This window comes from Eumetopias jubatus, unplaced genomic scaffold (genome assembly GCF_037043125.1).
Source record: "Eumetopias jubatus isolate StellerSeaLion01/CBP00866 unplaced genomic scaffold, mEumJub1_p1.0 scaffold_4, whole genome shotgun sequence".
Lineage (NCBI taxonomy): Eukaryota > Metazoa > Chordata > Mammalia > Carnivora > Otariidae > Eumetopias > Eumetopias jubatus.
In genome coordinates this window covers 28,711,305-28,733,124 of record NW_028274810.1, presented here as the reverse complement: position 1 = coordinate 28,733,124, position 21,820 = coordinate 28,711,305, and the positions used below count along the sequence as shown (strand labels likewise).

General features: G+C 35.4%; 1 protein-coding gene across 1 annotated transcript in view; it reads left to right on the top strand.

The window, feature by feature from the left end:
- Nucleotides 1–21,820, top strand: part of FNBP1L (formin binding protein 1 like) — a 78,393-nt gene that overhangs the window by 10,563 nt on the left and 46,010 nt on the right. The window contains exon 2 of the mRNA XM_088022839.1: nucleotides 17,399–17,514. Within this exon, the coding sequence (XP_087878965.1) occupies nucleotides 17,399–17,514 (116 nt within the window). The remainder of the gene's footprint in view (nucleotides 1–17,398; nucleotides 17,515–21,820) is intronic.

The following is a 21,820-nucleotide window of genomic DNA, read 5'->3' as shown; positions in this document are numbered from 1 at the left end:
AGAAGGTAGCAGGGACAAGGTTGAAAGTTGATGACCAGAGAATCTGAGCCAGGGCAAAAGAGTATAACATAAAACTAGATTTAAAGCAGTTAATCCTGGGGCACCTGGGTGGCTCAGATGGTTAAGCATCTGCCTTCAGCTCAGGTTAGGATCCCAGGGTCCTGGGATCGAGCCCCACATCGGGCTCCCTGCTCGGTGGGGAGTCCACTTCTCCCTCTCCCTCTGCTGTTCCCCCTGCTTGTGCTCTCTCTGTCAAATAAATAAATAAAATCTTAAAAAAAAAAGTAGTTAATCCTATTCTGTAGTCTCAGTTTTACCCTTAAGTAACCACTGAATGACCCTGGGCTCAAGTTTGAGATTTGGGAAGCAGAGCAGTGCTAAACAAGAGGCTAATGTGAAGCAAGTGAAAGTCAGTAGGATCCTCAAATTACAAAGAACTGTGAAATGAGAGGGACAGGTGGGAAGATGGATCATCAATATAGATGCTATGGTATTGTCAGAAATTGTAAAATTAAAGAAGACGTTAGATAATTTACAGGTGTAGTCCTTGCTTCGAACATTGTTTCATAGAACAGATATGTTCTGATAGTATGTAAATTTATTTTGGATCAGTAGAATCATTTTAAAGGTATTTTAAAAATTTATTTTAAAGGTCTACAGAGAACAGTTATCTTGTAATTTAAGTGTCTTGTAAACATGGCATTTATATGTTGAGTTTGCTTAAAGACATAAAACCTGTATGTTGATGCACGTTCAGATATACAAATCTGACCACTGAAAATTAACCATCACTGCAGTATTTAATTATTCTGAGTATTATTCTGAAAATACTAGCCAATGAAGGAAGTTAAAGAGAAATTGTGATTATTTAATTATTAACTCTCCTTCCTACTAAATATTTTTGCTCACATTGTGTCCCTACTGCCTAGCTCAGCACTCGTTCACTTGTTGAATAAATGAATAATAATAGACACCAGTGCCAAGCACTGTGTTGAATGCTTTATATCATTTAATGTTCTCACTTTGGAGCCTGTAATTGCACCAGTTTTATAGTGTGGAACCTGAGGCTCAGGGGTCAAGAGCTACTAAATAATACTAGTGTATGTGGGGGGCACCTGGGTGGCTCAGCCGATTAAGTGTCTGACTTTGGCTCAGGTCATGATCTTGGGGTCCTGGGATCTAACCCTGTGTGGAGCCCCGCATTGGGCTCCGCACTTATCCGGGAGCCTGCTTGTCCCTCTCCCTCTGCCCACCCCCCCCAACTTGTGCACGCACACTCTCTCAAATAAGTAAAATCTTAAAAAAAAAAAAAAAAAAACCACCCTAGTCTAGGTGGGAGATGCAAAGAATTATAAGTAGATCCTGCACTTAGAGCTTGTAGTCTACTGAAAGCTGAATAAATGCTTTAAGTGAATGCAGGAAACATTAGTAGTCTGTTTGCATAGTTATTGAAGTATTGATGTTTGGTCTGATATATCATGTGCTATTTTAATGTACTGATGTGCCACTATTTTTGTTAGTATAATACAGTTATTTTGGAATCTAAAAAATCTGAATCATTTGCATCTTGAGATGTAACCAGGTAGTTACATATGTACTCCACATTAGAATTTCAGATTAAACAAAGGTCAGAGTTCTATAATTACATAATTTTCAAGAGGAAAATGAAAATCATTATAAAGTGTAACTGTAGCAAGAATAATTGTAATTTAATTCAGAGAATATGAGCATGAAAGTACTAAAAATGTTGTATAGATAAATGTGTTGGAACCTCCATCTCTACATGATGAAACTAAAGGAGATAAAGACCAATCTACAAATTTTTTTTGAAGTAAAACTGTAACTTTCTAACAGTAAAAACGGTTTTAGTTCCTGTTAAAAGTTCAAAAGATTTTCTCAAAAGCTATTCAAGAGATGAGATTACTTGAAGATTAAAGCATCATAGGAAAATATGTGGTGGTAGCTTGTAGCTATCTCCTCACTGCTCTCTTCAGGCAGAAAGTGTATCAGCAGCTGGAAAACTGCATAAAAATATGCACAACAAAAAAATGTTATTGGCTCTTTCAATGAAAGATTACTTTTAAAAAGTCAAATGAAATTTTATTTTCAGGTGTCATAATTAAGTGATCATCAGTGTATGTACTGTTCAGTTTGTTTTAGAATATTTTTATTAAATGTGCTAGTTTATGTTAAAAATAACCATGTGTGTTTTACATTCTGTTTTGTAAATTTATATTTATGAATGTTGCCATTTTGTGATGTTTAGTGTTATATTTATAAAAATGTATTTGTAGTCTATATTTTAATTTTTTAAAAAAGATTTTAGAGAGCATATGCATGCAGGGAAGAGGGGTAGAGGGTGGAAAGGGAGAGGGAATCTCAAGCAGACAATGCATGGAGTGGGACGTGGGCCTTGATCTCACTACCTTTAACCAACCGAGCTACCCAGGTGCCCCCCATAGTCTATATTTTAAATGCTTTAGTTTCATTGACTTTTTTTCACCTAATTTTTTTAAGGAGTTGCTAAATTGTGAACACTTCTAAATACTGGTATTAAAACTAATGTTTCTATGGTAAATGAAGTAAATGCCAAAATAAATAAATACTGGTATTAAAATTAGTATTTTAGTATTAAATAAATTCTGAAAGTATTTTTGTAGTAGAAACTACATATTCATTGCATACATTCTTTTGCATGTTGGGTATATTTTGCAATAAAAAGAAAAATACATAGTTGGAAAAAATGTACTGTATAAGCTGTACCTTAGATTTGGGTATTCAGAGAAAAGAGGAATTTTATTTATTTTATTTATCATTTCTTGTTTTTTTTTTTAAGATTATTTTTTTGGTAATCTCTATACCCACTGTGGGGCTCAGACTCATGACCCGGAGATCGAGAGTCACATGCTCTTCTGAATTTGGTTATTTTAGAAGCATATAGATTAAGGTTTTTAAAATTTTGTCACTTTTCTGAAAATATTGTATGAAGTTTTGTGTGTGCTGTTCTTTAGAAATTTGTAGCTTATAATGATGTACTGAATGGTGACTAACATAACATAATTAAAAAAAAATTTGTAGCTTAAAAAAACCCTTCGAGTGTGACTTACGAAAGAATTACATCATTTGCTTCCTTTGTGTACATAGTGAACTATTCAGAAGTTAACCGGATATTTTTCTTTCTAATGGCCACTTTTTAATTTTTTAAATTTTAATTCCGATATAATTAACATACAGTGGCATATTATTTTCAGGTGTGCAGTATAGTGATTCAGCAATTCTATACGTTACTCAGTGCTCATCATGATGAGCTCATTATCAGGGAGCTTCACCTATTTTACCCGTTGCCTTCACCTACCTCCCCTCTGGTAACCATCAGTTCTCTATATTAATATAGAGAGTCTGGTTTTTTGTTTGTGTCTCTTTTTCTTTGTTCATTTGTTTCTTAAATTCCATGTATGAGTGAAATCATATAGTATTTGTCTTTCACTGACTTACTTCATTTGGCATTATACCCTCTAAATTCATCCATGTTGTTGCAGATGGCAAAATTTCATTCTTTTTTAAGACTGAATAATATTCCCGTGTGTGTGCACGTGCACGTGCATATCACATCTTCTTTATCCTTTCATCTATCAGTGGATAGTTGGGCTGCCTCCATAATTTGGCTGTTGCAAGTAATGCTGCAATAAACATAAGGGTGCATGTATCTTTTCAAATTAGTGTTTTTGTATTCTTTGGGTAAATACTCAAAGTAGAATTACTGGGTCATATGGTAATTCTATCTTTAATTTTTTGAGGAACCTCCATACAGTTTTTCACAGTGGCTGTACTGGTTTGCATTCCCACCAGTGGTGCACTAGGGTTCCTTTTTCTCCACGTCCTCACCAACACTTATTTTTGTGTTTTGATTTTAGCCATTTTGATAGGTGTGAGGTGATAACTCATTTGTGGCTTTGATTTACATTTCCCTGATGATGAGTGCCGTTGAGCATCTTTTCATGTGTCTGTTGGCCATCTGGACATCTTCTTTGGAGAAATGTCTGTTCATGTCTTCTGCCTATTTTTAGTTGGATTATTTGATTTTTGGTTTTGTATAAGTTCTCTATATATTTTTGGATACTAACTCTGTCAGATACATCATTTGCAAATATCTTTTCTCATTCAGTAGGTTGCCTTTTAGTTTCCTTGTTTCCTTCACTGTGCAGAAGCTTTTTATTTTGATATAGTCCCAAGAGTATATTTTAAATTTTGTTTCCCTTGTCTCAGGAGACATATTAGAAAGAAGTTGCTGTGGCCAGTGTCAGAGAAATTTTTGCTTGTGCTCTCTTCAAGGATTTTTATGGTTTCAGGTCTCACATTTAGGTCTTTATTCCATTTTGAGTTTATATTTGTGTATGGTGGAAATAAGTGGTCCAGTTTCATTATTTTGCATGTAGCTAACCAGTTTTTCCAAACCATTTGTTGAAGAGGCTTTTTCCTGTTGCATAGTCTTGCCAACTCCTAAAGATTAATTGACATTATATAATTGTGGGTATATTTCTGGGCTCTCTGTTCTGTTATCTGTGGGTCTGTTTTTGTGCCAGTACCACACTGTTTGATTACTACAGCTTTGTAATATAACTTGAAGTCTGAAATTTTGATACTTCAGTTTTGTTCTTTTTCAAAATTGCTTTGGCTATTCAGGGTCTTTTGTGGTTCCATACAAATTTTAGAATTATTTGTTACAACTCTGTGAAAAAAGCTGTTGGTATTTTGATAGGGATTGCATTAATGGACATTTTAACATTATTATATTAAAGGCATTACTATAAAGCATGGAATATTTTTCCATTTGTGTCATCTTCAATTTCTTTCATCAGTGTTTTATAATTTCCAGAGTACAGGTCTTTTACCTCCCTGGTTAAGCTTATTCCTAGGTTTTTTGTTATTTTTGGTACAACTGTAAATGGAAATTTTTTTTGTTGTTTTTTCTGCTGCTTCATTATTAGTGTATAGAAATTAATGGATTTGTGTATATTCATTTTGTATATTGAGACCTTAATGAATTCATTTTTCAGTTCTAGTAGGTTTTTGGTGGAGTCTTTAGGGTTTTTTATATGTGGTATCCTGTCATCTGCAAATGTTGACAGTTTTACTTTTTCCTTGCCAATATGGATGTCTTTTATTCTTTTTTCTTGTCTGATTGCTGTGGCTAGGACTTCCAGTACTATGTTGAATAAAAGTGGTGAGAGTGGACATCTATGTCTTGTTCCTGATCTTAGGGGAAAAACCCTCAGTTTTCCACCATCAATTATGATATTAGCTGTGGGTTTTTCATATGTGGCCTTTATTATGTTGAGATACGTTCTCTCTAAACCTTTGTTGAGGGTTTTTTATCATGAATGGGTATTATACTTTGTCAAATGTTTTTTCTGCCATCTACTGAGATGATTGTATGGTTTTTATCCTTTATTCTGACGTGCATGTATCATGTTGATTGGTTTGCAAATACTGAACCACCCTTGCACCCCAGGAAATAAATTGCACTTGATCGTGGTGAATGATTTTTTAAATATATTTGTTGGATTTGGTTTGGTAATAGTTTGTTGAGGTTTTTCGCATCTATCTTCATCAGAGATATTGGCCCATAGTTCTCTTTTTTCGGTAGTGTCTTTATCTGGTTTTGTTATCAGGGTAATGCTGTCTTCATAGAATAAATTCGGAAGACTTCTTTCCTCTTCTATTTTTTTGGAATAGTTTGAGAAGAACAGGTATTAACTCTTCTTTAAATGTTTGTTAGAATTTACCTGTGAAACCATCTGGTCCTGGATGGGAGTTTTTTGATTACCGATTCAATTTCATTGGTGGTAATTGTTCTGTTCAAATTTTTTGTTTCTTCCTGATTTAGTTTTGGGAGATTATATGTTTCTAGGAATTTATCCATTTTTTTCTAGCTTGTTTAATTTGCTGGCATAAATTTTTAATATTCTCTTCTAATCCTTTGCATTTGTGTTGTTATTTCTTCTCTTTCATTTCTGATTTTGTGTTGTGTATAATTTGAGTTCTTTCTTTTTTTTCTTTGATGAGTCTGGCAAAAGATTTATCTATCTTGTTGATCTTTTCAGAGAACCAGCTGCTGGTTTCATTGATCTCTTTGTTCTTTCAGTTACTATATCATTTATTCCTTTTCTTAATCTTTATTATTTCTTTCCTTTTACTGGTTTTAGATTTTGTTTGTTCATTGTCTAGCCCCTTTAGGTGTAAGGTTAGGTTGTTTGAGATTTTTCTCACTTCTTGAGGTAGGCCTGTATTGCTCTAAATTTACCTCTTAGAACAGCTTTTGCAGCATCTCAAAGATTTGGAATGTTGTGTTTTCATTTTCATTTGTCTCCATGTATTTTTTTATTTCTTCCTGATAACTTGGTTGACCCATTCATTGTTTAGTAGCATGTTATTCAACCTATCTATATTTGTGTTCTTTCCAGATTTTTTCTTGTGGTCAATAGTTTCATAGCATTGTGGTTGGAAGAGATGCATGGTATGACGTCAGTCTTTTTGAATTCAGGATCATGTCTTACCATGTATCTTCATGAGGACCACTTCTGTTGAATTCCAGATAAAGGTGTTTAACTGCCTATTCAACATATCTTGGATATCTAAGGATATCACAAACTTAACTGCCTAAAACCAAAACTTTTGTCTTCCCCTTGACCAGACTTGTTTACTTAATTGCCTGTTTAGTTCAAAGCAAATTTATCCTTCTAGGTCATGGCGCTCAAAATTGATGTCTCTCTTTCACAGCCCACACTGAAAATGTCAGGAAATTTTGTTGCCACTGCCTTCAGAATATATCCAAAATCTTACCACTTTTCACTCTGCTCTTCCACCTTGGTCCAAGCTAACCTGATCTCTGGTATGGTTATTGCAGTAGCCTTGTCCAAAAGTCTCCCTTGCCCAGAATCTTTTTTTTTTAAATCAACATAGAAGCCAGAGTGATCTGTTTAATAATCTGAGTCAGGTCATGTTAGGCTTATGCTCAAGAACCACCAATGTGTTTTCATCTCAATCAGTGTTAAAGCCAACGTCCTTATGATGGAAGATAAGGCTTGTGCAATCTGCATTCTGACCCCATACACTTCCCATTTTAACGTCTACTCTTTTCCCTCTTCATTCATCTGTAGCTTGTTTATTCAGCTTCTTACTCTTCCTGGAATACATCAATCATATGCAGGCTCAGGGTCTTAAACATTTTAACAACTACACCTGAAATCGCACTGATTCTTCAGGTAGGCTGAAGTACTAAGACTATGGATGGTGTATCTAAAGTAGTAAGCAGGAGGGCAGAATAAAAGCACGTAGGTGTTCATGGTAAAAATAGAGTTGGAGAATGAGGAATTATCTTCTGATTTTGTCTTTCATTCAGGTAGGAAGCAAGGTTATTGACTGAGAGTGAAATGGATAGAAAGTGGTGTGAATTTAAACTGAAAGTGTATAAGATAGTTGGCTGGGATAATGGGCTGGGGAATGGGTTCAGGCTAAGTAGTATTTAAGCCTTTTGGGTTGATAAGCACACATTTCAAAATGTGACCAGTCAGTGTGGTTGGTTGGTTGGTTGGTTGGTTCTTCTGCCTGTCCTTCCTTCCTTCCCACCCCACCTTTTTCCAGCAGCATGAGGAAGGGTTGGTAAAGGTTAAGTATAAAACCAGGGTTGAAATTTGACAAAGCAAGAGAGGGCAAAGACAGTATAGGCTATTTGCATGGAGTGATTACAGTGATGGCTTATGGAATCCAAGCTGTGTCAAGATGGAAATGCAGACAGGAGGGGGATTTGTCAGGATCAGTGGATTGAGGTCTCTGTGGGGTCAAAAGTTACTCACCCTGGGGCGCCTGGCTGGCTCAGTAGAACATGTGATTCTTGATTTCCGGGTCATGAGTTCAAGCCCCATGTTGGGTGTAGAGCTTACTTAAAAAAAAAAAAAAAAAGTTACTGGCCTTGGGGTTTGTGGGAGTTTGTGAGTTGGCAGACAGGGTTAGCCATCTGAGAATGAGAGTCTTGAAATTTATTGGAGGAGGAGATGTTGTAGTTATTGCTAATAACAATGGGGATGACCATTGGAATGAGTTGCTGAGATAGAGTGGAAGAGAAAGTCATGAGAAGAGAAGTAAAATAATGTGCAGTAGGGTATTGGAAATATTATCTGTATAGATTTTGAAGTCACTGAGAGCTTAATTTAAAATTTAATTGAAAATTAAAACGTAATAGGTAAGTTTTCCAAATATACAAGTTTACATCTATTTTTTAAAGAACGGGGGCACCTGGGTGGTAGCTCAGTGGGTTGAGTGGCTAACTCTTGATTTCGGCTCAGGTCATGTTCTTGGGGTCCTGAGATTGAGCCCCGCATCAGGCTCCTTGCTCAGTGGGAGTCTGCTTGAGGATTTTTCTCTCTCTCTCTCCCCCTCTCCCTTTCCCCACCACTTGCTCTCTCTCACTCAAATAAATATTAAAAAAAAAACCCACAAGGAAACAAATCCAAATAATTAAGTCATTTACTTTAAAGTATCCCTGTTTACTTTGGGGGTAGATGTTGTTGACTCTGAATTATGAATTGATTTTTTAGCTCCATGAGACTTAAAAAAAAAGTTTCTAGTTTGTATGAATCCAAGAATGAGAAAAGTCAGTTGTGTTAGATCTTAAAAATGTTTTTGGTAGTACTTTGGTATTCAGAAGTGCTGGAGAAACTTTGGCAGAAAATCAGAGCCATAAGAGTAAGCCCAAACTAGGACAGCAAAGTCATTATTCTGGTTTTTAGTGAAGAAAGTTTTTTTTTTTTTTTTTTTTTTTTTTAATAAATAGTTGTGACCCTTGGTGCTTTACCAAAAGTACTTTACTGGGACTTCATTTGGATGCAAGGCTGTGTCAAAGTAATTGGGAAAACAAGGATTGAATATAAAATAGTGACTTCTGAAAAAAATTACAACATTTTGTGATACATAAAATACTTATTTTTAGTTAAATTGCATTAAAGATATAATTTTATAGATAAAAGGTGACTGAGTAAATTTAGTATTTATTATCACACATCACTATACAGTAGAACCAGTAGAACCTTGGAGCAACATATAATTCATTTGATTTATGCTGAATAGTGTGGACATTTAGTTGGTGTTGATGCCAACTTTAATTTAGAATATTTTCCTTGTGTTCCCAAATGAAAAGGTAAAATAACTAAACATTTTACAGAATTAAAAAACAATACCTGAAGGAAACAGAGGAAACAAAAAGTAATAGCTTTCTTGAATTTAAATATGAGATAACATTTAATTAGGGCATACCACTGAGGGGAGAGAGCACATTTCACAGAAGCTGTGTAAGAACGAATGTGTTGGAAAAGGAAGTGAGGGGTTAATGAAGGCAAGGAAATGGAAGAAGTTGGACTCTGCTAGTAATCTAGAGTAAATCCATAGAAATAGGAGCAATGCTAAAGGTAGGGAGAATGGGGGAATAAAGATAAATTGCCTATTTTGATAACTGAATATTATTTATTTGTAATCCATAGGTGGTTTCGGAATACTGCTTAATTTCACTTCTTTAGTTTGCTTTAAGCATTTCCTGACATTTTCCACATATATAGTCCAAGGTATTTGCTGGCATGGACTGGGGAAAAATGTGATCTCAGGCTTTGAAACCAAAGAGATTAGAGGGTTTTACCTATGAATACATAAGACTTTATGATTGATTCTTATTTTTTGATTTAAGAGTTTTCTACTTTATTTTGTGTTAGTAAAAAGCATTCCTCGATGTCCAGCCATGTTCTCTCATGCTTTTGGAATTGTTCTGACCACTAATGATATGACTGCTCAAAAAGGCTGAACAACTTACCAGGGATCTTGTAAAGAGGGTTTAAATATTCAATGTGTGTTTGTGTTAGGCAGTTTCTAACTTTGGGATTTTTTTAATTTGTTCCTTTCATGGTGCTCAAAGCTCCCCAATGACCCAGAATTTTTTTTCAAACCATCTATTTCTTTCCTGGTGAAAGAAATGCATCATTTTTAGTAATAATATTCATTAACAGTTACTCATTTGGTTATTAATATAAGACTGGCAATGATTTTAGAAGATAATCTTTCTAGCCCCATTTTGATTGCTAGCCAGCTATGGGCAAATCACTTAAGCATTCTGGGCATCAGCTTTTATATTTGTTTGGAGTATACGGTATTTATACTGTTTTTAAACGTATTGTAATTAATATATCTAGTTGAAAACCCAGATACGTTATTCAATGGATTAAATAAAATTTATCTTTAAAATAAAGTGTTTCTTCTGCATTTTAAGTGTCATAACATTAAGTATATATTTGACATAAATTTTTATTTATAGTTCGTGGATTGACTGAGGCAAATAATCATTTATAATATGGGTGTATATGTAATAGTACTTAAAATTCTCTATTTTAAGACTTCTGTCTTTCAGATGTACTTTTTTTCAATTCAGATTTTTTCCCCCAAAGTAGTTAAAAAACAGAGACCTTTGTTTTACTTTCAAACATGTATATCTTGCCTTATCCTGCCTTTTAATGCTGATTGGTATGTTTTTTTAGCTGGCCTTTATTTGGGATCTATTTACTTAATAGGTATATGAAAATCTTAGTTAAATATAATTAACTCAATTATTTGGCTAATTTTTTACTTGTACAGTTGTGTCCAGTGATATTTTTGAATATTTAAAAAATAAGATTAAAAATTTTATCAAAAGAGATTTTATAGGTTGTAACTTAACCTTCAGTAGCTGAAAAATAAAATTTTACTATACTTTAATATTCTGATTGGGCTTTAATACATTTGTTATGGCGACCAACTCTAAAAATACCTTTTGGTGAGTTAATATATATAGTCTAAGATTCTGTTCAGTGGAATTATAACATAAATTATTTTGAGTATTGGAGGAAATAGGAATGACATTTAACTTTTTAAACAGTTTGACATAGGTCTTAGATATGAAGTTCTTTAGATTTAATTTTTCTTTGAGAATCAAAGAGCTTGAAAGAGACCTGGGGTATATATAAATTTGGACCAGTATTCTTAATTTAATTTGGAAGGTGATTAACTAAAATAGAAAAGTAGAATTCTATGTGGATACAAGAGAAGGTAAAGATCACAAAAAGCAGTAAGACCATATAGTAGATTAGGGAGGACTTGATATTGGTCAGATGATAATGCATACTTTAAAGCAAGGGTCTTCAAAGTAGAGCACACAAGATGATCCACTGAGATGAGAAAAGAGCTTAGAATTTCTACTTATATATGTTACCTACAAAAGAAGAACTAGGGGCTAGCCCAACTAGGGTGGCTCTGTCGTTAAGTGTCTGCCTTTGGCTCAGGTCATGATCTCAGGGTCCTGGGATCGAGCCCCTGCATCAGGCTCCCTGATCAGCAGGGAGCCTGCTTCTCCTTCTCCCACTCCCCCTGCTTGTGTTCCCTCTCTTGCTGTCTCTCTCTCTGTCAAATATATTTATTTGACAAATTTGATAAAATCTTTAAAAAAATAAAAATGAAAAAGAAGAACTGTAACACTTTACTAGTATTTTAAATATGAATTGACACTGGAATTTTGTCTTTGACTTAAAGTTTCCTATAAAGAAATTGTGGGTTAAATATAATACTACATGAGCATAGGCAAACAGTAAGAAATGACATGGCTGATGCTTCTCTTCCTAATACTTTTGAGAACAAATATAAACAATGGTTATTAACAGTGTTTATTAAAGAGAAAAGATACAGTGGCTGTATCATAATCATATGGACTAGATGTGGTTTCCCATAATGAGATTATTTGAAATATGGCTACTGATCTGTTACTGTTAGTAATGAAGCTTGCCCTGAATGTATTTTGTGTCTTACGATAATCAGATAATAACATGAAGCCATCAGAATAAGCAAGAGTTTGAAAAATAAGAATACACATTGTGACCTCTGCAGTTTCTTAGTGATATTTAATGTCACATGATCAAGAGTATACTAAATTTCACTGAATTTGCTGATAAATGTTTGGAAGCCTCCTTCCTTTTATTGTGGTAAAATACAGATAACATTTACCATTTTAAATGTACAGTTTATTGACATTAAGTATATTCATGGTGTTATACAGTCATCACCACCCTCCATCTCCAGAACTTTTTTCATCTTCCCAAATGAAACTCTACTCATTAAACAGTAACTCTCCATTCTCCCCTCAGCCCATTGTAACCACATTTCTATTTTCTGTGTCTATGTATTTGACTACTCTAAGTACTTCATATAAATGGAATCACAGTATTTGTTCTGACTGGATTATTTCACTTAGCATAATGTCTTCAAGGCTCATCTGTGTTATAGTGTCAGAATATCCTTTTAAAGGTTGAGTAATATTCCACTGTATGTATACACCACGATTTGTTTATTCATTATCTGTTAATGGACATGTAGGTTGTTTTCACCTTTTGGTTATTGTGAATAATGCTGCTATGAACATGAGTGTACTGGAATCCTCTTCAGATTTCAGACTTAGTGGTAAAAGCATGCTATTAGAAATACAGTTGCTCTTCCTTTTGTGGTAAAAATAGTGATATAATATATGTAAAACAACATGGTGACAAACTAATGATCTCAACAAATACTGTGAGAAGGCTCATAGGAAATACTCCTAAAGAAATATTTTAGAAAAAATTATATTCTGAAAGCATGGCTATACAGTTTGATTAAGGTATAGATGTTTCTAATATTTCAGTGTATGTTTTTAGATTGTTTCAATAATAAAGTGTATTTAGAACTACTTGTGACCTGCTAAAGGGAAGATGTGTTGAGGACTTAATCTTTTTTTTTTTTTAAGATTTTGTTTATTTATTTGACAGAGAGACACAGAGAGGGAACACAAGCAGGGGGAGTGGGAGAGGGAGAAGCAGGCTTCCTGCTGAGCAGGGAGCCCGATGCAGGGCTCGATCCCAGGACTCTGGGATCATGATCTGAGCCGAAGTCAGCCGCTTAACGACTGAGCCACCAAGGCGCCCCTGAAGATTTAATCTTAATAGTAAATGATTTGAACAGTGTTTTATGAAGAAATCATATAACCAGTGATACAGCAGTGCACTGACTGGAATTTTAAAAAGGAAATTGGGATATGGTTGCAATTTATTCACTTCATCATTTATTGGTAAGCAAAAAAAGTGAAGCCAGAAGTTCACAGAATATTACAGCATATTTTTATTATGGTCATTTATAAAAATGGTCATTATTTATAAAAATAATGCCTTTATAATACAGTAGATAGACTTTTTACAGTATCTCCAAATGAAATGGGGAGGGACCACTGAAAATCTTTGTTTCACACAGGTTTGTTATTCATCTCCTGGGTATTTCAAATTTGTTGACCATTTCTTTTTTCTTTTTTTTTTTTAAGATTTTATTTATTTATTAGAGTGAGAAAGAGAGCACAAGCAGGGGGGAGGGGCAGAGAGGAGAGGGATAAACAGACTCTCATCCCTGAGCAGGGAGCCTCATGTGGGACTTGGTCCCAGGGCCCTGGGATCATGGCCTGAGGCAAAGGCAGACGCTTAACCGACTGAGTCACCCAGGCACCCGCTACCATTTCTTTAATAAGTGGTGGTTAGTAATATGCTTTCTTAGCAAGTATTTTTGAGAAGATTTAATCTGTTCCTTCAAGATAAGGAACATTTTAATAGTGAGTGAATAGCTACTTTTCCAAAGAAGTTTGAGCTGTGGAGAAAGCATTTTGATGATGAATGTTTGGGGATGCTTCCATCATTACATAATTTTGTTGCTGAAAATGTGTGTACCTGCAAATATTTTATCTGTAGTACCAACAGGTGTGTGTGTGTGTGTCTGTGTGTGTGTAGAGAAAATAAGAGAGATTGGTTTATAAGGAATTCAGTCTCATGATTTTAAAGGTTTGGCAAGTCCAGACTCTGCAAGGTAGGCCCAGGGAAGAGTTCCAGTTGCAGTTCTAGCCCAAAGGCAGTGTGCTGGCAGTATCTGTTCTTGCAGGATAAAGGTCAGTCTTTGTTCTGTTAAGGCCTTCAACTGATTGGATGAGACCCACCCACATTACAGAGGGTAATGTTTTATTATAAATTCACCAATTTAAATATTAATCTCATCTAAAAAATGCCTTCACAGAAACATCCAGGATAATATTTGGCCAAATATATGGGCAACGTGGCCTAGCCAAATTGACACACAAAATTACATCACAGTTTCAGTGCAGTTTGAACATACGTGTTAAAAATATAGAGATGCAGTGCTTTCTGATTAGTTTGTAAAAATAACAGACTAACATCAAGAACCTTTATTAGCCAAATTTTAACACAAACCGTTGCATATTAGTGAATGAGATTGAAAAAGGATTTGGAAAGTATTGTCAGTAGTGATTTTTTTCCCACTTAGATCTTTAGATCTTTGTGAGGTGTTTTTTGTTTCTACAACTATGACAGCCCCTAAAAACTAAATGCCACAGTTTGGAACCAAGGGTTTAGATTTCTTTGCCATTAAATTTTTTTTTTGTTTTTTTAAGATTTTATTTACTTATTTTAGAGAGAGAGTGTGTGTGAGTGCATGTGTGGGCAAGTGGGGTGAGGGCAAAGGGGGAGGGAGAGGGAGAAGCAGACTCTTCACTGAGCTTGGAGCCTCACTCAGGGCTTGATCTCACAACCTGAGATCATGACAATGAGCTGAAATCAAGAATCCAGTTGAGCCACCCAGGTGCCCCGCCATTAAGTATTATACCAAGATTTTAGAAATAATGAAGCATATTTAATTCATGGATCTCACTAAAATTGTTAATATTTTAAAAAGTCAAAGCCCAATGACTTTTGTTTGTTAAATAAGTTTTAAAAACTATTTAAAACTAATATTTACCTCATTTTCATTTTTTAAGATTTCTATTTTTATGGGTTTCACAATTACATAATTTATAAATAAACACATATGGGGATATTTAGATTTTTACTGATAAGGGTCTGTAATTTTAAAAAATTGAAGATTTTATCTAGAAGATAAAGAAGTATTAATGTAAAATTTGATGAAGAAACTGGTGGGAAGAAGCCTTTGAAGCATTTTGGGAAAATGAAGTGTGATTGCTTTAGCTTTCAGACTGTTCCTTTTTGGGGGAATGTATTTTGTTGAGAGTTTTAGTTTGAAAGGGAGTTTAATTTATACTAGGAAATATTAATAATATGCCAGTTAAGTTCACTGGGCAGTGCATTCTCTTGCTGTTTTCAAGTCTACTTTAGAAGTCAAATGATAATGAAAAAGTTGCGTGAAAGAATAGAATTACAGTACTAATACCAAACTATGATAACCAGATGAATTCTATTTCTGCTGTTTAGGTAGAATTTACCTTTACCAGTAGAATTTTAAAATTATTTAAGGTAGGGAAAGGGATAAAAGGCAAAGAGTTGGAGATGATTATTTGTAAATAACGAATCCTGTTAAACTGTGGGTGATTTAGAAAAAGAACAATTAGAGGTAATAGAAAGGGATGATTTTTGAACATTTTATCAACATTATAGACTTTTGTTATGGGAGAGGGAGAAAGCACCAAGTTATTCGTCAATCCTGGAGATTATTCTTGAAGGATAGGAAATGATGGTTTCTTAGGCAACAGGTAGAAAGGAGTATCATTTGAGGATTGAAAGAGTTCTTCAGGACAATGATACTTTGTGATGTATTAGTATCATGCTTACTGCATTGTAGAACACTTAGTAACATCACCATAACTCTATTGAGGTGTGTGTTGGGACTCCCATTTTAAGATGGACAGAGTTTAGAGAACCTTGGTAACTTACCCACATCTGGGCAGAATTTGAACCCAGGTATATTTGATTTTATTTAGCTTCATTGGGTGCCTGCTACGTTGCCAGGCATGGTGCTTATGCCTTCGGAGTTCAGAGTTGAATAATAGGTGGTTTCTGCCCTCAATAGAGTATGGCAAGTAAATAAGATAATAATTTTTTAACTTCTGCACAGCAAAGGAAACCGTCAACAAAACTAAAATGCAACCCATGGAATGGGAGCAGATATTTGTAAATGACATATCCCATAAACGGTTAGTATCCAAAATAGATGAAGAACTTAGAAATCTCAACACCCCAAAAATGAATAATCCAATGAAAAAAATGGGCAAAGACATGAATAGATATTTTTTCAAAAAAGAACTACAGATGGCTAACAGAAACATGAAAAGTTGCTTAAAATCACTGATTATCAGGGAAATGCAAATCAAAACTGTGGTTATCACCTCATACCTGTCAGAATGGCTAATATCAACAACACAAGAAACAACAGGTGTTGGCGAGGATGTGGAGAAAAGGGAACCTTGAACCCTCTTGCAGTGTTGGTGGGAATGCAAACTGGTGCAGACACTGTGGAAAACGGTATGAAGGTTCCTCAAAAAGTTAAAAATAGAACTATTCTACGATCCAGCGATCACGCTACTAGGTATTTACCCAAAGAATACAAAAATACTAATTCAAAAGGATACATGCAACCTGATGTTTATAGCAGCATTATCTACAATAGCCAAATTATGGAAACAGCCCAGGTGTTCATTGATTGATAAATGGGTAAAGAAGATGTGTATACACACACACACACACACACACACACACACACAGCCATAAAAAAGAATGAAATCTTGTCATTTGCAACAACCAGAGAGTATTCTAAGTGAAATAAGTCAGAGAAAGATATCATATGATTTCACTCATTTGGAATTTAAGAAACAAAACAACGGGGAAAAAGGAGGGAGAGAGAGGCAAACCTAGAAACAGACTCTTAACCACAGAGAACAAACTGATGTGTTCCAGAAGGGAGGTGAGTGGGGGATGGGTGAAACAGGTGATGAGGATTAAGGAGCACACTTGTGAAGAGCACTGTATGTTGTATGGAAGTGTTGAATCACTGTACTGTATAACTGAAACTAATAATTACATTGTTAACTAATTGGAATTTAAATAAAAACTTAAAATATAGTAACTTTTGGGAGCCTTGGAGACCCAGACAGTCTGAGAATTTAGGGCCATTTTCTGGAAGTCATAGTGCCTGAACTAAATCTCAAAGGAGGAGTAAGAGAAAATTGTAAAAAGGTAACCAGGGGAGGGTGTTGCATCCAGGGGAAAACACATATATATAAGGCATTTAGACATAAAGTAGTGTGAATTATGCTAAGAAGTTTAGCATTTTAAGAAATTTAGCATTTATAACGTATTTCTCTGTAGATCTTAAAGGATGAGGTGGGTAGAGACCAGAAGAGCCTAGATTTTTTTCCTTTTTTACCTCATTGCCTCTCTAAATAAATATCTGAAGCTGATTAAAATATTTGTGGATAAAGTTTTAGACTTTTCAATGTGTTTTTACCTTCTTTTTCTAGGATCAGTTCGACAGCTTAGACAAGCATACACAATGGGGAATTGACTTCTTGGAAAGATATGCCAAATTTGTTAAGGAGAGGATAGAAATTGAACAGAACTATGCGAAACAATTGAGGTAAGTTAAAGTTTTTTCAGTTTTCAGAAATGAAATTACATTTTTAAGTAGTTGAGTATTAGATAAATGTAAATTCTGTAGGGTTTTTTGGGTCAGAATCAGATTGAATTAGGTAACTGATTTTTTAAATGATCAATTTAATTAAATCATTGCTAGTACCACAAGGAATATTGGCTAGCTAGATCATGAACAGACATCATTCCAGAAACATCTTAAAATCCTAAAATCAGGAAGCAAAATGCTAGGAAAAAGAAATACCTGAGTAATAGTTTTTCCCTGTAACTTTTTTGCTTTAGTAATCTTTTGAAAGCACTGACGATTTCTTCAGTTTCTCAGATCTTTAGAGTTTCTATAACTTGGAAATCCAAGTGTGTTGAGCTGCGTTTCTGTCAAAAATCAGATATATTTCACTGATGAAAGTGATGTTGGAGTAGGTGTTAGAAGATAAGGGTTTTTAAGGGAAAATTTTAGCCTTAAAACAAATGGAATTTATCTTAAGATTTTGTTCAAGTGGAAAATCATTGTTAGACTACAATTTGACAGTTCTTGCTAGAACTTAATAAAAATGGTGCTTGAGGGGTAGAGAGAGAGAGAATCTCAAGCCAGCTCCGCGCTGAGTGTGGAGCCTGACACGGCTCGATCTCACAGCCCTGAGGTCAGGGCCTGAGCTGAAAATAAAAGTCATCGCTTAACCAACTGTGCCACCCAGGTGCGCCAAGTTTCCAAGTTTTTCAGTGGAAGTGAGGAGAAGAAATAGACAATGCAGTGATGGCAGTATGAAGTGACAATAAAGGAAAAGTTTAACATATTATAAAAAATGGATGAAAACAATGTTTCCAACCTAAAAGTACTTTGTCAGTAAGGGTATGATGAAAAATACTATGGAATATACAGTTTAAACAAATCAGGTGTAGCAGGGTAAACTTAAAAGGCTATTCAGTCCCTCAGTGTAAAAAGCAAGTTTTAGAACTGAATGTATAGCAAGATCTCCTTCTTGTTCATTCAAGTTTGTGTATACAGTTATATATAAAAATTGTATGTATTCTGAAGGGATCTAGAATACACCCCAAACTATTTTACAGTGGTTATCCCTGGGGAATGGGAGTGAGGGGTTGCTAAGGGAAGAAACTTAAAACACTTTTTACTTAGACTTTTGAATTACTGAAGGTTTTTCAATGATTGTATATTATTTTTATAGTTTAAAACACTTGTTCTTAAGCAAAGAAGATGATATACTCCGAAAGAAAATTCTGTCACAAATTATAAAATAAAAATTGGTGATTTATAAGGTGAACTTCAATCTGAAGTTTTTTTTTTAACATTTTATTTATTTGACAGATAGAGACACAGTGAGAGGGAACACAAGCAAGGGGAGTGGGAGAGGGAGAAGCAGACCTCCCGCTGAGCAGGGAGCCGGATGCAGGGCTTGATCCCAGGACTCTGGGACCATGACCTGAGCCGAAGGCCATGCTTAATGACTGAGCCACCCAGGTGCCCCAATCTGAAGTATTTTAACTATCTAGAATATCTCTGGACTCAAGAGTTTCAGGAAGGCCAAGATTGAACTAGAGTAACAGAACTAATCAAATCGCAGATTTCTTTGCCTTTCTGTTTTGTGACTGATAACCATTATAATTTTCACTTACTTGTCAAAATTGATGTTTAGAACACCACTTCACTGAAGCAAGGATGACTAGACCCCACAATTACATGATACAGAAAATATAATTTTGTAGTGAGAAAGTAGGCTTTTTTATGTATAGATGCTCTCGATCAGTGATTTGCATCTTTCTTCTGTCCCAGCACACTAAAGAAATTTGGCACATTTCCATTTTAACAGTGGCTCTCCAATGTAGTGATTTTCAACAAAGGCAGGATTATTGGAACGTGTTGAGAAATTCCAGTAAGGAAGAATTGGGATGAAGCACGTGTAGCTTGAAACCACTACTCCCTTCCCTCCCTCTACGTTGAGATTTGTTCCTTTGGCTGAATACTTAGTGGATGATTGAATTATCAGCTGCTCTTTATAGTATCTGTTTGTCCAAAGGGAAGAAGTTTGCCTTGTTTATTTCCTTTTCTTTAATGTGAATAATTCTTTTGGTTAACTCCCTCCTGTTTTTGCTACTACAGAAGACAGTATCTTTCCTAGTGAGGCAGCCTTTTTTTTCTCCTAAATAATAACTATATTCAGAATGTTATACATTTACATTTTAGATATGTTGTAAGATTAAATTTGTCAGTCTTTAGTACCTTCAGTTTATTCTCTTTTTCCCCTTCTTTTGTCTGTTTTGATGGTTCTGGTTTAACTTTATCTTGATTTTTGGTTTTGATAATGATTTTAGTAGTGGTTTGAGGATGGGAATAAATAGACAATAAAGCATCTATTCAGTCATGTTTGGAGACAGATAATTGAAATCATGTCTATTTTAATTGATGGTATATGATGACTTCAGGTTACTTGGTAAAATGCTTTTTGGTTTGCAGGCATAAAAACCTGAAATTGGTCTTTCTTTTAATAAACTTACACTGTTTGAATGACAGAGATTAAAATTTGTTTAGTAAAAGAAGCTGAAATGATAGGTATGTATCATTTTATTTATTTATTTTGTAAGATTTATTTATTTGAGAGAGAGAGAGGGCGGGGGAGGGGGGCAGGGGCAGAGAGAGACAGTGCCAAACAGACTCCACACTGAGCGTGGAGCCCGATGCAGAGATTGATCCCAGGACCCTGAGATCACAACCTGAGCTGAAACCCAAGAGTTGGATGCTTAACCGACTGTGCCACCCAGGTGTCCCATTTTATTTTTTCCTGGTAAAGATAATTACAGTATTAAGTTCCATCATAGAGATTGCTCTATGAAATTATATTCCTCTACTTCCACCCCAGACCATTCCCTTTTGGTTCAAATGTGGCAGTGTGGTATACTGGAAGAGAAATAGATTGGACGACAGAAGCCTGATAGCTACTTTTATTTTAACCAGAACAGAAATCTCCAAATTCCTTTTGATCTTATGTTCTGTACCAATGCCAAGCCTGGCCAACATAGCTGGTCCTTCTAGAGCTGAGTGACTATAACTTGAACGAATAAATAATTGAATAATCTGTATTTCAGTTTAGTTAAGAAATTAGGATCTCTGGGAGCTCCTGGGTGGCTCAGTCGGTTAAGTGGCTGCCTTCAGCTCAGGTTGTAATCCCAGGGTTCTGGGAATGAGCCCCCCACGTTGGGCTCCTTGCTCAGCAAGAAGTCTGCTTCATCCTCACCCTATACTGCTCCCCCTGCTTGTGCGCTCTCTCTGTCAAATAAATAAATCTTAAAAAAAAAAAATAGAAATTAGGATCTCTGGTCATATGCTGAACCTTTGACAAAGTACTGCTTTCTATCCATACTAGAGTTTTTGTCATGTACATCATTGTGATGAGGTTGTTCTACTGAGAGCTGTCCCAGATATTTAGGGTAGGCTTAGATATACAGAATAATCCAAATAAAACCAGTTTTTATTTTCTAATTAGTCTTTACTTTCTCATGCCGCTTTATCAGAATTTTCTGTTTGTCACTTTGTTTAGTTTCACAAGAATCCAGGGAGCTCTTCTTAGTACTGATTTTTCTTTTTTTAAGATTTTATTTATTTATTTGACAGAGAGAGACACAGCGAGAGAGGGAACACAAACAGGGGGAGCCGGAGAGGGAGAAGCAGGCTTCCCACTGAGCAGGGAGCCCGATGTAGGGCTCCATCCCAGGACCCTAGGATCATGACCTGAGCTGAAGGCAGACGCTTAACAACTGAGCCACCCAGACGCCCCTTCTTAGTACTGATTTGATGGAAGTGGAGGTTACTTTAATTTTTATTATTTTTCTGGATTTATTTATTTATTTTAGAGAGAATGCGGTGGGGGGCGGTGGCGGGGCAGATGGAGAGAGACTCTCAAGCAAGACTCCCCGCTGAGCACTGAGCCCTAGCGGGGCTTAGTCTCATGACCCTGGAATCATGACCTGAGTCGAACCAAGAGTCCACACTTAACTGACTGAGCCACCCAGGTGCCCCTAAAGTAGAGATTACTTTTATTCTTTGGTTAGCCGTTGTTTAACTCTACTGCTTTGGTCTCTTCTGAGTTTTTGATCAGCTGCTTAATGTAGTAAACCCTAATAGTGCCATCTGGATAGAGGCAGGAAGAACTGTTCCCCATATTTTGGGGTTTAGATGAACTTTCTTCATAGAATTAGATCCTGTGGAAATTCGTTCATTCCTGTCAATCCCCAGTAGTCACTGAGCTTGCCTGAATACATATATCCAGGTGTCATGTATT